This window comes from Littorina saxatilis, linkage group LG9 (assembly GCF_037325665.1).
Source record: "Littorina saxatilis isolate snail1 linkage group LG9, US_GU_Lsax_2.0, whole genome shotgun sequence".
NCBI classification, from domain to species: domain Eukaryota; kingdom Metazoa; phylum Mollusca; class Gastropoda; order Littorinimorpha; family Littorinidae; genus Littorina; species Littorina saxatilis.
This window is the reverse complement of record NC_090253.1, coordinates 21,811,479-21,827,783: the sequence shown is the minus strand read 5'-3', so window position 1 is coordinate 21,827,783 and position 16,305 is coordinate 21,811,479. Positions and strand designations below refer to the sequence as shown.

The 16,305-nt window shown below is 39.8% G+C and overlaps 1 protein-coding gene across 1 annotated transcript; it reads left to right on the top strand.

Annotated features, from left to right (window-relative positions):
* The first annotated feature begins 863 nt into the window (after nt 1-863).
* LOC138975579 (ankyrin repeat domain-containing protein 13D-like) lies at nt 864-16,215 on the top strand. The gene is made up of 8 exons (XM_070348304.1): nt 864-1,047; nt 1,516-1,582; nt 2,493-2,657; nt 3,436-3,715; nt 4,301-4,459; nt 5,183-5,280; nt 5,978-6,057; nt 6,840-16,215. Exons 1-8 carry the CDS (start codon nt 878-880, stop codon nt 7,075-7,077), a joined length of 1,257 nt encoding a protein of 418 aa, XP_070204405.1. The 5' UTR covers nt 864-877; the 3' UTR covers nt 7,078-16,215.
* Nucleotides 16,216-16,305: the final 90 nt, after the last annotated feature.

The window sequence follows — 16,305 nt, the reverse complement described above, 5'->3', positions numbered from 1 at the left end:
CAGTGTGTAATGTGGGCAAAACTTGGAGGATTTTATGACATTTAATTAAGCATTTAAAACACTTGCTTTTGTTAAAAGTGTAGACATTCCTCCTGCATGGTACTGGTAGCATTATCATGTGTAATGCAGAATCTTATGGCATAACTTTGGAAGCGCAGGCAGTCATCCTGCGTGGTAGCATTATTTGTAACGCAGAATCTTATGGTGTAACTTTCGTGGCATTCTTAGGGCCTTTTGTTCTTAGGTATTGCCCCTTTAAAAGGATCATAAGGCCAAAAAAAAAATTGTCTGTTTCTGGTAACATGGCTAAATAAAATAGGGTAGGTAGGTAGGGATTTTTTTATTTTTTTTATTTTTTTTACCCCAAATGTAGACCAATAAAACTAACTTTAAAAATCGCGCAAAGAGACTGGATTCACTATACATAGAGACAAGACACTCAACACATTTACAAATCTGTGACAAAGACTGAAAGAGTATGACATGTTTTTCTTTGTTTACCTGGTCTGATATTTCCATGATGAAACAGAAAAGAAGACTTGAGACATCTTACATCTTGAGCTTGGACAAATGGGAATTTTAGTAGAAGGCTGGGGCCTCAGTAGCACAGTTGGGAGTGCATTGAACTTGTGATCCTTGGTTCGTGGGTTCAAATTTGGGAAAGGGACCAAGTCCTAATTACTGGTATGCTCAAGAGTTAGTAACGAGCCATTGAGTTTGGAAAAAAAAAGTTTAGGGTCGGCGCCGAAATTTAGGGTCGGTCGGGTGACCAGAAACAGACAATTTTTTTTTTTTTGGACTAATCATAATCAGGTCAAAACTTAACCACAATAATCTCCAAAATGTGTGTTTCTTACCAGACCCTACCACTGCGGTAATGATGGAGATTGACCATGACAGTAAGGGAGTGTACTCCGAGACCATCCGCTCTCTACCAGCGACGGCCGACTCTTCCCTCATGGTCCCGTCAGAGGAGGCAGTGGCGGCCAGGCTTACCTCCCCTGTCGTCACCACCTACATCGACACCAACAGAATCTCCTTTGAAAGGTACTGCAGAAAGTGGTTGTTGCTCAAAGCTTGATGCCATTGTATAGACTTATTAGCTGTAGTTTACTTGCTAGTTGGTTAGTCTCTGAAATGGAACATACGGGGGTGTGAGTATGTATTTTCTCATGATGAAAGTCTCATGTGATGGAGGGTTCTTGTCCCACTACCCTCTCTCTCTCTCTCTCTCTCTCTCTCTCTCGCTCTCTCTCGCTCTCACTCTCTCTCTCGCTCTCTCTCTCTCGCTCTCTCTCTTTCTGTCTCGCTCGCTCTCTCTCTCTCTCTCTCTCTCTCTCTCTCTCTCTCTCTCTCTCTCTCTCTCTCTCTCTCTCTCTCTCTCTCTCTCTCTCTCTCTCTCTCTCTGTCTCTCCCTCTCTCTCTGCACTTTTTATTTTTTATGAGGTTTGAAACTAGACACTGCTTATGTGTAACTACTTTCCATTCAGATGTTTATATTGTTTTGTACTTCAGGAGTAAATCAGGTATCTGGGGCTGGCGCAGTGACAAGGCTGAATCTGTCAATGGTTATGATTGCAAGGTCAGTGTTCGTTGTGCAATGTAATTATTCTATTGTTTTGTTGAAGACTATGAGTGTCTTCAAAGGAAGGGTACATTCAAAAATAGGCCATGGTTTTTATGCTTTGGAAATGAGAGTGATGAACAAAATCCAATCAATCAATCAATCAATATGAGGCTTATATCGCGCGTATTCCGTGGGTACAGTTCTAAGCACAGGAACTTTTTTATTTTTTTATTTTTTATTTTATGCAATTTATATCGCGCACATATTCAAGGCGCAGGGATTTATTTATGCCGTGTGAGATGGAATTTTTTTACACAATACATCACGCATTCACATCGGCCAGCAGATCGCAGCCATTTCGGCGCATATCCTACTTTTCACGGCCTATTATTCCAAGTCACACGGGTATTTTGGTGGACATTTTTATCTATGCCTATACAATTTTGCCAGGAAAGACCCTTTTGTCAATCGTGGGATCTTTAACGTGCACACCCCAATGTAGTGTACACGAAGGGACCTCGGTTTTTCGTCTCATCCGAAAGACTGACACTTGAACCCACCACCTAGGTTAGGAAAGGGGGGAGAAAATTGCTAACGCCCTGACCCAGGGTCGAACTCGCAACCTCTCGCTTCCGAGCGCAAGTGCGTTACCACTCGGCCACCCAAATCCACTCGTAGAACAATGTTTTTTTCTGGTGTGTTGGAAAGCTCATTGTTTTATGTTATGCAGCTGCAAAAATGCATTGAGATGAAATTTAGTACATGTATTCATGCAAATATTTACAATAAACATAATCCCTGGTGCTTGATGTTTAAGTCGTAGAAGGATCACAGTGATTACATTCCCAATCCTCGTAAATTATCAAAATGTTGACAACTGCCCTTAGCTCTACCATAACGGCATGTTCTTCTGTTACATCTGCAGGTATTCAGTGCCAATAATGTAGAACTGGTGACAAAGTCCAGAACAGAGCACCTAACGAAGCAAGACAAGGAGAGATCGAAAAAGGTGAACAAGACGCCACTGGAAACTTTCCTGGGGGCGACCGAAGAACAAGCCATTCAACACGCAGGGGCTGGAATCAACGGAGTGAGTTCCTTGGAATTTATATTGTTTGTGTGGGAAACATTTGAAAAATTATGATGCAGGAGCAATACTGTGAATTCAGGTGCGGGATCTTTCTGGAAAAAAAATAACAAACAAACAATAAAATTAAATAAATTTGTGAACAAAAAGGGAAGGGTGTGGGGGCCGATCGTTCTGTCTGTTCATCAGTCTGTACGTGTGCTTTTTAAGGCTGGGACGAGAGGACTTTTGCATGTTTTGTTTTGAGAATCTCTTTATGTGGGTCTTATCCTTCAACACACCACCTTTCATTTTGGTGATTTTAGGTTGTATAGGAAGAGCAGGTATTTCAGCCTTGTTTACATGGTTACTTCCCTTCCAGTTTACCTTGAAGAACTGCAGCTTTCTCCGCTTCAGGTGTCGGATGTAATTTAAGTTCTTAGTCAAGAATTTGACCACGCACAGCTTCTGTGCCCTGTTTGTTAGTGGTAGTAGAAATGTTGAAATCATAACCTGAGTAACAAAGAGAACATCAGTTAAAGCTAGAAGGAAGGACAGTGCTTGGATAACTTTTCAACGAACACACTAGCCACACAACACACCATTCTGGCAGCTGTCTTGTGCATTTGTTCATGTCAAGAGATATGTTCCACGTCATAATTTTGCCTATCAATTTTTTTTTTTTAGGTTAATTCGTTCCAGGTTGCAGGCTCTTGTTCTGTTTTTCGTTTATAAACACTGTCAGTCACAACCCAATATAACCTGTTATTTTATTTATTTATGTGTTGTTCGTTTTTTTTAGACCACCAACACAGTATCATACAACCCTTCGTCCATCACGCCAGAGGAGTACTTCAACTCTTTGGTTGAGCTTGGTGAGCGCGACATCGGACGACCCATGGAACAGGCGACCAAGATTCAGAAGTTCAAGGCCACGCTGTGGCTGTGCGAAGATTATCCGCTGTCGCTTCAGGAGCAGGTTTTGCCCATCATTGACCTGATGGCCACCAGCAACGCTCATTTCGCCAAGCTGCGGGATTTTATCACTCTGCAGCTTCCCTCTGGATTCCCTGTGAAGATTGGTGAGGGGGATGTTATATCTTTTTGCCCCTGTTTTGGTACAGTAAAAATGTCCCCACCCCCTCCCCCCCCCCCCCTCCCAAATGGAGCCAAATTGAGGTTAGGATCAAAAATACCATGTTGTCATATTACCAGATGTTGGTGTGTTTATGTGCTCAGTTTGGTGCTCACTTTTGCTTTTCTCAGTCCAAATTCAAATGCTGTAAACTGTGAGGGATGCAGTAGTAAGTTATCTCGATGCGCCCTTTGGCCTGCTGAATTTAATTCTTATGGGTCATTTTCTGATTTTATATGCTAATGGTGCATTAGAAAACAGAACCTTTATGTATGTGCCCTTATGTATATGTTTTTCGTGTGTATTTTTCCGAATGATTGTCAAGTGATCTGAGCAGGGTTTAACCCTGGTTATAATTATGCGCCTAGAAATATGATATATTATCATGATAACTATGTATATATGTACATAAAGTGTAGTTTTGTTTAGCACTTGTGAGTCAACACAATCACAAAGGTCTTCTGTGCTTTCGCCAACAGTTATTTTCCTCTGGAAATATTTGAATGTATTTTTTATTTTATTTTGTCATCAGAGATACCCCTGTTTCACGTGCTCAACGCCCGAGTGACTTTCGGCAACATTTTTGGCTCAGTGACCCCAGCAGACTTAGTGACTTTGATACAAGAGCCCGAGATGGCCTGTATAGTGGATGAGCGCATTTTCGACCCCCCTGTTGCATATCACACGAGTGGTAAGACTGGTTATTTGGGGGAGGGGGGGGGGGGGGTGGTGGTGGACAGTTTAGGTATTCGTACATCATGCATGCAACATATTACTCCTGAAATGAGAAATGTTTTAAGCCTCTGGATTCCCTGGGCTGGGTGTAGCAACCCCTTACCCCCCCCCCCCCCACCACCACCACCACCACCACCCCCCCCCCCCCCCCCCCCCCCCCCCATTCCCTGAAAATGAGAACGATGTTTTGTCTTCTTCCTTGCATTTTATCTAGAGGTTCAAGAAGCTCTGTAATTTGATGCTGAAAAGTTGAGGGGGGGGGGGGGGGATTTGGGGATAAGGAATGAAAGAAGGGAGACAGGTTTTGAGTTTTGACAGAACAGATTTTTATCTGATAATGCTTGTCTGTGTGAAGAATGAACACAGTCATGATTATGCATTTGATGTGTTTTGTTTTTGTATTGCTTTGGAGCATGTTTTTCATAAGTACTTTTACAGGATGAAAATGGCTGATTAAAATTGCATACAAGTAAAGCATAACATAAAAAAATAATCTGTTAAATCAGTTTTAGCCTTCTGCTAAAAAGCTGTGTAAAATGATTTACGCGAAAAATTCCATCATGACGTTGATATGTTAGATTCAGAGCTTGTGTATAATGTATACCTTTGGTTCATGTTTGGTTTACGGATATTGGTTTGTGGATATGAGATCTTATGTGGTGCTTTTTGTCTGTATCAGGTGACACGCATCATGAAAGACTGCGTGATGAAGACGATGAACTCCTGCAGTTTGCCATCCAGCAGAGTCTGGCTCAGTCTGGTTCTGAAGAGGATCAGGTGGGTCTTTGTCAGTGCAGGTGCACCCTGCAGTTTTGTTAACTTTTTCAGTATGTACTAATAAGGTGCAGATACACTGTTCTGCAGCAGTGTGGTGCTCGAAGAGTACCTTTGGTTGATCTTTCACTCAGCTTGCAATGTACCCATTTGCAATTCCCCTATGATATGTTGATAACAGGAGGGGGGGGGGGGGGGGGGGGGGGATGGTGGACAGTTTAGGTATTCGTACATCTTGCATGCAACATATTACTCCTGAAATGAGAAATGTTTTAAGCCTCTGGATTCCTGGGCTGGGTGTAGCGACCCCTCACCCACCACCCCCCCCCCCCCCCCCCCCCCCCCCCCCCCCCCCCCCCCCCCCCCCCCCCACCCCCCCCCCCCCCCCCCCCTGGTTTGTCTTCTTCCTTGAATTTTATCTAGAGGTTCAAGAAGCTCTGTAATTTGATGCTGAAAAGTTTTGGACAGTTAATTGTTGCCTTTTAAAGTAAAAAGGTAGACTTAAGAGAATCGTTGACAAGCTTTTCAGCTTTTTCGTGTGTGTGTGTGTGTGAGTAGACGTTCTTCTTCTCAGTGGACTTCATAAGCAGATCAGACTAATCTGGAAACGTTTTTCACTCCACTTCTTTGAGTGGTGGTGTTCTGGTGTTTTGCATCATCTTGGCACGTTTGCATGATCTTTATCCTCACTTCTGTGCAGGTTACATTCTGGGAAGCACTCAACCGCAGCAATCTTACTCCAGGGAATGGTACTGAGGAAAGCGATCGACAGATGCAAAGGTAAATAGAACTGGTCAAACCTTGTACAGTTCAACCTGTCTTTGTTGACCACCCCAGGGACATACCAAAAGTGGTTGTTACAGGCAGGTGGTGACGGGCGCAGTGGCGGGTTGGTAAGACGTGGGCCTCTTAATCGGAAGGTCGTGAGTTCGATTCCCGTCCGCCTCTGCCGCCGCCTGGTGGGTTTAAGGGTGGAGATTTTTAAAAGAGTGTGTGTGTGTGTGTAAGTGTATGTATTGGAATAGTGTGCCATGGTGTGACTCAGTACTAGAGCGTGTGTATGTTTTTGTGAGCTGTAAGTGTTTGGTGTTTCTGTCTGCCAGAGATGTAAACTGCTTATTCATTCCGTACTTGTGATTGTCTGAGGCACCATGGGACTATGTCAGCATAACTCTCACTCACTTTTGGCTTGTGTTCCGAGCACTTCAATCTCCTTGTCATTCCATCTCCTTGTCATTCCATCTTGTCATTCAATCTCCTTGTCATTCAATCTCCTTGTCATTCAATCTCCTTGTCATTCCATCTCCTTGTCATTCAATCTCCTTGTCATTCAATCTCCTTGTCATTCCATCTCCTTGTCATTCAATCTCCTTGTCATTTAATCTCCTTGTCATTCAATCTCCTTGTCATTCAATCTCCTTGTCATTCAATCTCCTTGTCATTCAATCTCCTTGTCATTCAGTCTCCTTGTCATTCAATCTCCTTGTCATTCAATCTTGTTGGCTTGCGTGTTGAATGCTGGAACCGTCTAACCTCCTCCAACCTTCTTCCTCTCACCACAGAGCCATTGCAGCAAGCCTGACGGCACCCGGAGACCCAGCAGAGCCCGGAGGTCCACCAGGTGAACAGTCAAGGTCGCGACCTTTGCCCCATTTGCCACGCGGCCTTGAGGACGACGACGCTCAGCTTCAGCTGGCTTTGCAACTCTCGCAGCAGGAAGCGCAAGAAGCGACGGAGCAGCAGAGACAGGAAGAGGAGGAGTTGGAACGAATTCTGAAGCTTTCTATGATGGAGAAGTGATACTGACGAATGCCTGCGTTTACAAGCGTGTGTGTGTGTGTGTGTGGAGGTGGAACTGTGTTGTGTGTGTGTGTTCTTGCATGTGTGGAAGATGACACTTTATTGTATTGTTTGTTGTCTTTCTTTGCCCCTGGTGACTTATGTATGCATAGCAATGGAGTGCGGAGACAGTATAAGTAGGGGGAGGTGATGGTTGAATGGTCGGAGAGTCGCTTAAGGTAGTTCACTGGACCCGTTAAATATAAATTGGTTTCTCCCAAAAGTTGGTTATTTTTTAAGTTCGATCTGTCTGCTATGCATTCAGCATAAAAAAAATATAGGGTAGTGGGTTCGTTTCGGAGCTATGAGTCTCGGAAGACAGTGCCCGTTTTGAATTGTTGACCGAAAAATCGAAAAATGGGTATGTTTTGAAAACGGCCAATTACACAAACATCTGCATAGGAATAGTCATTTAAAAAATATCACCAAAAGCAGCAATGGGCAGGTAACGAAGTGCACTGGCAAACGAAACTGTTGCGCATACTCAAACTTTGTGACGTCACGTCTTTTGCCAGAGTTTATTTTAAATTTGTTCCTCATGTTGAGGTATTTTATTGCTGGTAGCCTGGAAATAAATTACGATTTGATGAGATGGGTTGTAAACGCAAGAGCGATCAAAACGGCATTAAAAAAAACAAAAAAAACGACAGGTTGGTAGTGTTTTTAGGGGGGGTTCACTCCCTTGATTAACCCCACCCTTTGCACTATTACTGTCCAGTGTGCCTCAGAAAAATATGTGTCACGATAATGTAAAGGGCTGTTGTCCGATCATTTGTCTCAGATATATGAGCCAACTAAATTATGTTTTTAAAAACCACTGTTACATATGACCTCTGTTGAAAGTCAAAGGTCACCGCAACTTTGAAAGGCCACAAGTCCGATTCAAATGTAATAAAAACGCCAATCAAAAGGTGGAGGTCACTTGTTTGATACAAGTGTAATAATAAAAATTAATAATCAAGGCTTGGTTTATAATTTTGCTTAATAGTGCGTACTGTTATTTGTTACGGTTTGAAGGCTGGGACTTTTTGAGGGTGGAATTAAAGCAATTTTTCGCCTTATGGGCCCCTTATGCCTCGAAGGACTTCAATTATTGTATTATCTGCTGCCAGCGTACAGTAGAAAGAGGGCTGCATACACAAGACACTTGTTCTTAATACTACTGGCTGTTATTCTAGTTCAAACACCGGTTTTAACATGTGGTATTCTGATGCAATCACGCTGTGAGCATCACGGGTTGGGAGACACTCTCTTACCTGCTACCAGAGCTTCAATGTTAGCTTTGGTGATTATTACGATGTCACTGGCAAAGAGAACGGCTTTGTACCGATTTCATTAGATGCCCACGTGTTTTTGACCTCGTGGTTGGGAGGCGTGTCGCATTGTTTTTATTTCTGGCGTTGTCGTCATTTTCTGACGTCATTCACTTACGCTGCCTGAAAAATGTGACGTTTGTTCTATTCACGTCATTCGAATGTTCGACGTGTTCTTCTTCTTCTTCTTCTTCTGCGTTCCCTGTTCGATGTGTTCGAATTCCCAGCCTGCCAGGAAAAAATGGCGACACAACTCAGTGGCTTCCCTTTGTGTATGAAGAGTAATGTCCCTGTCTCCATTTGACCTGCCTTAAACAATAATAGAAAGAATAGTACAGGTAGCTGGGCTGAGAGCTGGCATGAGGGTTATAGAAAATTCGAATTCTTAGAGATGTTGGTCGGAAAGAGGGATGTACAGTGCTGATCCCTTCATACCCTAACCACCGCCAACCTCCTTCTCATTTGCAGTCATGCCATTTGCAGTCATGCCATTTGCAGTCATGCCATTTGCAGTCATGCCATTTGCAGTCATGCCATTTGCTTATGCCAATAAAGAAAAGGCAAAATGCAACATCAAAGTATATCACTGCAGTGTATGCCCCTTTTGTACTCTTGTGTTTTGTGCTTCAGCATTCTTGAGATAATAGAATTGTGTGAATTTGTTGTTTGATATCATGTATCAAAATAGTTGTGAAGCTTTAGTAAAGATTATAAGATGAGAGATTTTTGTTTAACCTTTTTAGAGTCTTATAGTTCAAGTGAACTGCTAAGTTACTCTTTATATAACCTCCAAGTCTGAATGGAATACATAGTGCCTAGTTGATTTGAGTGGATTCTACATAATACAGTCAAACCTGTCTATTACGACCACCGCCCCCCCGCGGGTTAGCGGGAAGAATTTACCCGATGCTCCCCAGCATGTCGTAAGAGGCGACTAACAGATTCTGTTTCTCCTTTTACCCTTGTTAAGTGTTTCTTGTATAGAATATAGTCAATGTTTGTACAGATTTTAGTCAAGCAGTATGTAAGAAATGTTAAGTCCTTTGTACTGGAAACTTGCATTCTCCCAGTAAGGTCATATATTGTACTACGTTGCAAGCCCCTGGAGCAATTTTTTGATTAGTGCTTTTGTGAACAAGAAACAATTAAGAAGTGGCTCTATCCCATCTCCCCCCTTTCCCCGTCGCGATATAACCTTCGTGGTTAAAAACGACGTTAAACACCAAATAAAGAAAGAAAGAATAACGACCACCAAAGGTACCGACCATAATTAGCCGTTATAGACAGGAGGTGGCTATGGAAAGATGAACCATATGGAAGAAAAAACTGTCAGGGGTCCTCGGGCTCAGTCTTGGGCAAGATCTTCCCAACCGTTGATGTCCATGCTGAGGGCCTTCATGTCTCTTTTGCAAACATCTTTGTAACAGAGTTTGGGGCCACGCTGTGCTGTCTTGCCTGATGCCACTCTCACATGTTGGGTAACATCAGAAAAAATAACCCTTTAACTTAGTTGAAGTACCAGGAAAACTTTTTCCCCTGGACTTTCAAAAAGAGGGGGTTAAGATTACATACTGTAACTTTAACTTAGTTTAAGTACTGTACCAGGAAAACTAAGCTTTATGCACGTGTGTGAGTGATGTTCTTTTTACATTTAGTCAAGTTTTGACTAAATGTTTTAACGTAGAGGGGGGAATCGAGACGAGGGTGTGGTGTGTGTGTGTGTGTGTGCGTGCGTGTGTGTGTGTGTGTGTGTGTAGAGCGATTGAGAGTAAACTACTGGACCGATCTTTATGAAATTTGACATGAGAGTTCCTGGGTATGACATCCCCGGACGTTTTTTTCATTTTTTCTATACATGTCTTTGATGACGTCATATCCGGCTTTTTGTAAAAGTTGAGGCGGCACTGTCACACCCTCATTTTTCAATCAAATTGATTGAAATTTTGGCCAAGCAATCTTCGACGAAGGCCGGACTTCGGTATTGCATTTCAGCTTGGTGGCTTAAAAATTAATTAATGACTTTGGTCATTAAAAATCTGAAAATTGTAATTAAAATTATTTTTTTATAAAACGATCCAAATTTACATTCATCTTATTCTTCATTATTTTCTGATTCCAAAAACATATAAATATGTTATATTCGGATTAAAAACAAGGTCTGAAAATTAAGAATATAAAAATTATTATCAAAATCAAATTTCCGAAATCGATTTAAAAACACTTTCATCTTATTCCTTGTCGGTTCCTGATTCCAAAAACATATAGATATGATATGTTTGGATTAAAAACACGCTCAGAAAGTTAAAACGAAGAGAGGTACAGAAAAGCGTGCTATCCTTCTCAGCGCAACTACTACCCCGCTCTTCTTGTCAATTTCACTGCCTTTGTCACGAGCGGTGGACTGACGATGCTACGAGTGTACGGTCTTGCTGAAAAATTGCATTGCGTTCAGTTTCATTCTGTGAGTTCGACAGCTTGACTAAATGTTGTATTTTCGCCTTACGCGACTTGTTATGTTTGTGTGTGCGTGTGCATGTGACATAAAGCATAGTTTACCATGTTTGTGTGTGTGTGCGTGTGATATAAAGCATAGTTTACCATGTTTGTGTGTGTGTGTGCGTGTGATGTAAGCATAGTTTACCATGTTTGTGTGTGTGTGTGCGTGTGATATAAAGCATAGTTTACCATGTTTGTGTGTGTGTGTGCGTGTGATATAAAGCATAGTTTACCATGTTTGTGTGTGTGTGTGCGTGTGATATAAAGCATAGTTTACCATGTTTGTGTGTGTGTGCGTGTGATATAAAGCATAGTTTACCATGTTTGTGTGTGTGTGCGTGTGACATAAAGCATAGTGTACCATGTTTGTGTGTGTGTGCGTGTGACATAAAGCATAGTTTACCATGCTTCTGCTCATCTTTTTCCCCTTGGAGGGGGTCAACATTATGTGCAATACACGCTTCCTGAAGAAGAAAAAAAATAGCTTTCCAAATCAAAAAGCAAAGACATTCTTGAATGGATCATTGCTTTCACTAAGCCTTTGAGAACTGGCGGATGCAGCTTGCCGCTTGGTTAATTGTGTTTCAGTTTTTCAAAGGCGTAACCTTTTTCTGTCAGTAATTTAAATTTAATTTAATTTAAATTGTCAGATCTTTGACAACATTATTACATAGTGTTTTGAAGCTACAAGTTTTGTGTTTGATGCGTTGAATCACAGCGTCATTTCATCAAATACAGCTGTATTATACCAGCATATATGTTGAAAATAATGTTCAGTGTTATCAGGTGTCTAACACTAAGCGCAGCCAATGCCATAGTTTTATTCAAAGTTTTAAGTCAATGCAAACATCAGGTCTTGATTATTTCTGAGGGAGCCAAGTCTTTGTTGTGCTTCCTGTATATTGACATTTATATGTTTGTACAAGTATATGGTAAATTAAGAACATTGTTTGGGTCGTAAATGTGGTGGGGTATTTTTGTATGATTTCAGATATCATTGTGGTATATGTGGTAAAACGTCATTGCCTTACATTAATTTTTGTTGGCTCCGAGATCTCTGTTGTTCTACTAATTAAACAAGAAGATGTATCAATTTTAAACTGTCTATCAAGTTTGAAAGTTGGTAATACATGTATTTAACTTAGTTTAACTCAAGACTTAACTGTTAGGATAACAAAAAACTCTAAGATTACACATTACGGTTTTCAATGCACTGATTTGTGCACATTTACTATGCTTGCTTTCTTGTTTTTAGCACAATGATTTCAAGTGTGGTTACATTTGCTGTGGTGTATTTGTTCACATATCAGCGTCAGCATAATCCTTCCAATCCCAAATAATTTGTGAAAATATATCACCACCACAACCGATATGACTATATAACAGTTTTCAACGAGGAAACTTAATAGATAGCCTCCATATAGATGTTGCTATCATATGAGACCGAGATGAAACAGATTTTGTTTTGGGAGTTAAGAGAGAGAGAAGATTTTGTAAAAACCTGTAGGTACGAGTTTGGTTTGTTTAAAAGTACATGCAGCTGATTTGGTTTGCTTGAAAATACATGCAGTAGCTTTGTTGGTTGACAAAATGATTCTCAACTTTTTTTTTTTACAATGTGAGATTTGTACATATTGCTCTATGGTTTGTGTTGTACGGGTTTGAATAATTTATGATACGACCAAACAACTTTCATTCTGTCCTGCTTTGCTGTATGAAATCGTGAGCAAGCTTTCTGTACATGGTGTATTTATGTTGCACGAAAATCAAGACGACAATAGGTTTTGTGTTGTTCTTGTCGCTGTGGTTATACAAATTGTTGTTTTGGATTTATCGGATACACACACACATAAAATAATTGTAATAATTATGCTCATGGTGGAATGTTGATCATGATGTTCTCACTAGTTTACCAGTTATCTGAGTACATGTAATTGCAATGAAGCTCATAATAATTTCATCTCTTGGTGGTTAATTTCATTATCATCTGTAACCCTTTGTGTTTCGTTATGATTTTCATCCTCCTCATCATCATCATCTTCATCATCCTCCTAATTTTTTTAACATTAATCTTGTTATTTACCATAAACGTTTTTTTTATGGAATTATTAATTACCCGACATAAAATTTAAACATATTCGGTTTGCTTGAAACCTTTTCTTTTTTCTTGGAGGGAGGGAGGGGGGGGGGGATGTTTAGGTTGTCAACCGTGACTAGATATAGGGGGATACGAATATGCCTCAAACTGAAACCTCCTGGACCATATTTCATCCAAGGTCGACTCTTTGTCTTCGATAGACTATTTTCACAAGATAATTATCAATGTCTCATGATAAAAAAGACGTTCTCCGATGACAGAATTGTAACCTGTTTTGTTTGGAGGGATATTGTGCATGAAGAACTGTCAGCAATCTGAAACGATTTTTTTTCCTTTGAAACCGACAGGTGTTATTGTAACATGATAAATTGTTCTGACAAGTTTTGTAGTCAAATTCTTCTGACAAGTTTTGAAATCAAATTCTTCAGACAAGTTTTCACATCAGAAGAAATGACGGTCCAAAGGTGATGCTTGTCCAAAACAGTGCTCTCGTACTGTAAGAGTCCTTTCTTTGCAGCACCAGTAAAGAGTACTATTTCCCCCCCTCCCCCCTCTTTCATTGTTTTATTTTCCTACGTAAAGAGTACTAAACAGGATTGTAAAACAACCTTTTAAGCAAATGTGTGGTGATTTTTTCTTCTTCGGCAAAGCATCCGTTTCACTGGAAGACATTAGTTGATTTCAACAGAACCGACCTTTCCGATTTATTCCGTGCCGTGATTGTTATTTTTAGCCATTTGTCAGAGCTTTGTGGTGATTTTAATAATGTCAGTTTTTGTGTTGACTGTGCACTAATGTAGTGGTGAAGCACACTTTCTGCCTATTTTGCACACAATGCGATGCAAGTATCAAAAACTACGAGTACAAGCTGCAGTTGCCTATGCTATGATGGATTACTGTGGAACCCCCTGAAGGTCAAATTTTCCTAGGGAATTTTGTGTTTTGTTTTAGTTTTTTTGTTGTTTTAGTTCAGTATTGTAGCTGTAGTAAACTGACTTTTAAGTGTCATGCATTCAGTTTTCTGTCCCGACCCCGACTCTTTTATATATTTGTGTGCGTTGGCACTCAATAAGACTCTCTTTTTTTTCATATGAGTCATATTAAAAGTAAAAACTATATAATTATGTTCACATTATTTTCAAAGCTATTTTTGTTTCTTTTTCTTGTTTTCCTAAGAAGGAGAAAGAATGCATTGTTATGAAAAAATAAAATGCAATAAAAAATGAATAACTGGAATGTCAGCCATTTTCCAGGATTTGTTTTTCTCACTAAGAGTCTCACACACACACACACACACACCGTGACACACACTCACACACGCACACACTGTGACACACACTGTGACACACACCATGACACACACACACACACACACATACACCGTGACACACACACACACACACACACACACACACACAGGATTTGTTTTTCTCACTAAGAGTCTCACTTTGTGCCCTCCCCTATCCCATTTGCTTTGCCTTAATGTGGCTGTTTTTCTTTGTTTTTAGAGTTAGGGTTAGGGTTTGATTGTTGTTGTTTTAAGGAAGGTTTGTTTGTTGTTGTGTTTCTATTGTTATTGGTGTGGCATGTTGTTGTCATTTGTCATGTGGTTTGAGGGGGAGGGGGGGGATATATTTTGATTGTGTGGATTTTTATTTCATTTTTTTACCAAAATTCGTTTTCTTTTCATACCACCAACTGTTTTAATCTCTACAATCTTGAATCTTAGGGGGTTCCACAGTATGTATATTTTTGATGATGAACCTTTACGTGTCGGTGTCCATCTGTCCTTGCTACCAGTGTGGATTATTTATTCAACTTTATTACAAGCATTGAGTTTGTGCGTTAGGTGGTTGGTTGTTGGTTTGGTGTCTGAGCTATTAGTTTCATAAATCTAATTACTTTTTTATGTCATTGACTGTTTTTTCTCTTAGTTTTGAATTTTTGTGATAATTTATGTCAGATTATAATCCTTTTTTTTTTCAATTTTTATTTTCGGAATTATGTATTTATGAATTCACTCATTTATGTATTGGTTATCATTAGTTGCCATGACCTTTTTTGTTTGCAATATGTAAACCTATAAGGACATTGCTGCAATGCTCATTATATTAAGCTTGGTATCATGCTCAAGACACATTGCAGAAATAAATACAATGTACTGATGTTCACTTTTGCTGTAGCATTGCATAAGTCTTTTTCTGACTTTTTTCAAGTGTGACATGTCACTTAAGTTTTGTTCTCCCCTGGTGGTTTTGTTTGTTGTCATTAAAGTAACAGAGGTAAAAATCCCATAGCTATTGAGAATTGTAAACAAATGAAGTAGAGCGCTATTTAAAGATATGCTATACAAGTGAAGGCCAACAGAAACAGGACATCTTACTTTTCAGTTAGAGTCCTTTAACCTTATACATTGCAGAAAGCATTTTGGAAATAAGAAGTTTCATAATTTTGGCATAGATTTTTTAGAAACCTTAATTTACAAAGATATTGTAGTTTCAAGGTTTTTTTTCTTTTATTCCCAAACCAGATTCTTAAATACAGAACCTTGTGTTTTTTAAACTGTTTGAAATATATATATATGAAACTAAAATAAATATATTTCTAAACCAAATTCTTAATTCCGAAAAACAAATTTCAAAATCCTTTGTGGTGGAGGAAAATTTTCATTGTCTATTCTGTTTATATCTACATGTCATTTTGCGTTACTATCTACATATTTGTGGCACGATTCTTCTTCTTGAAGGACAGATTGTAAGAAAAGGCGTAGCCTTAAATCTTAATCCTTGTTAAATAAAGTTCAATTCTTGTTTCTTGCTTTTATTTAAAAGAGAAACAGATAAAGCTATCAAGGGAAATTGTGGGGATATCATAATTATGCAGTTGTATGTAGATTTCTACCGATATTAAAAGATAACAGAATCAAGAACATATACATGTACCCATTTTGAGTGTTTGTTTATCTGTGATTTTCCCCAACACTCTCCTCTCAAAGTATTGATTTATGAATTATTATCTTTTGTTGAATTGACACTACTTTGGTTATTTTGTGTGCCCCACAGAGCTTCGAATTTTGTGTCAGCCTTGAAATATTTGTATCTTTTGTTGTCCTACGGTGCCGTAGTCTGTCAGTTGAGTTGTTGTTGCCATAAATATTGAATTGTTTTCAGTATTAAATTATTGTCAAGTGTGTGTGTGTGTGTGTGTGTGTGTGGGTGCTTTGGGTTTGTGGGTGGAAGCATGCAAGACTGTGTAATTGTAAATCTGTTTCGGGAGAAAATA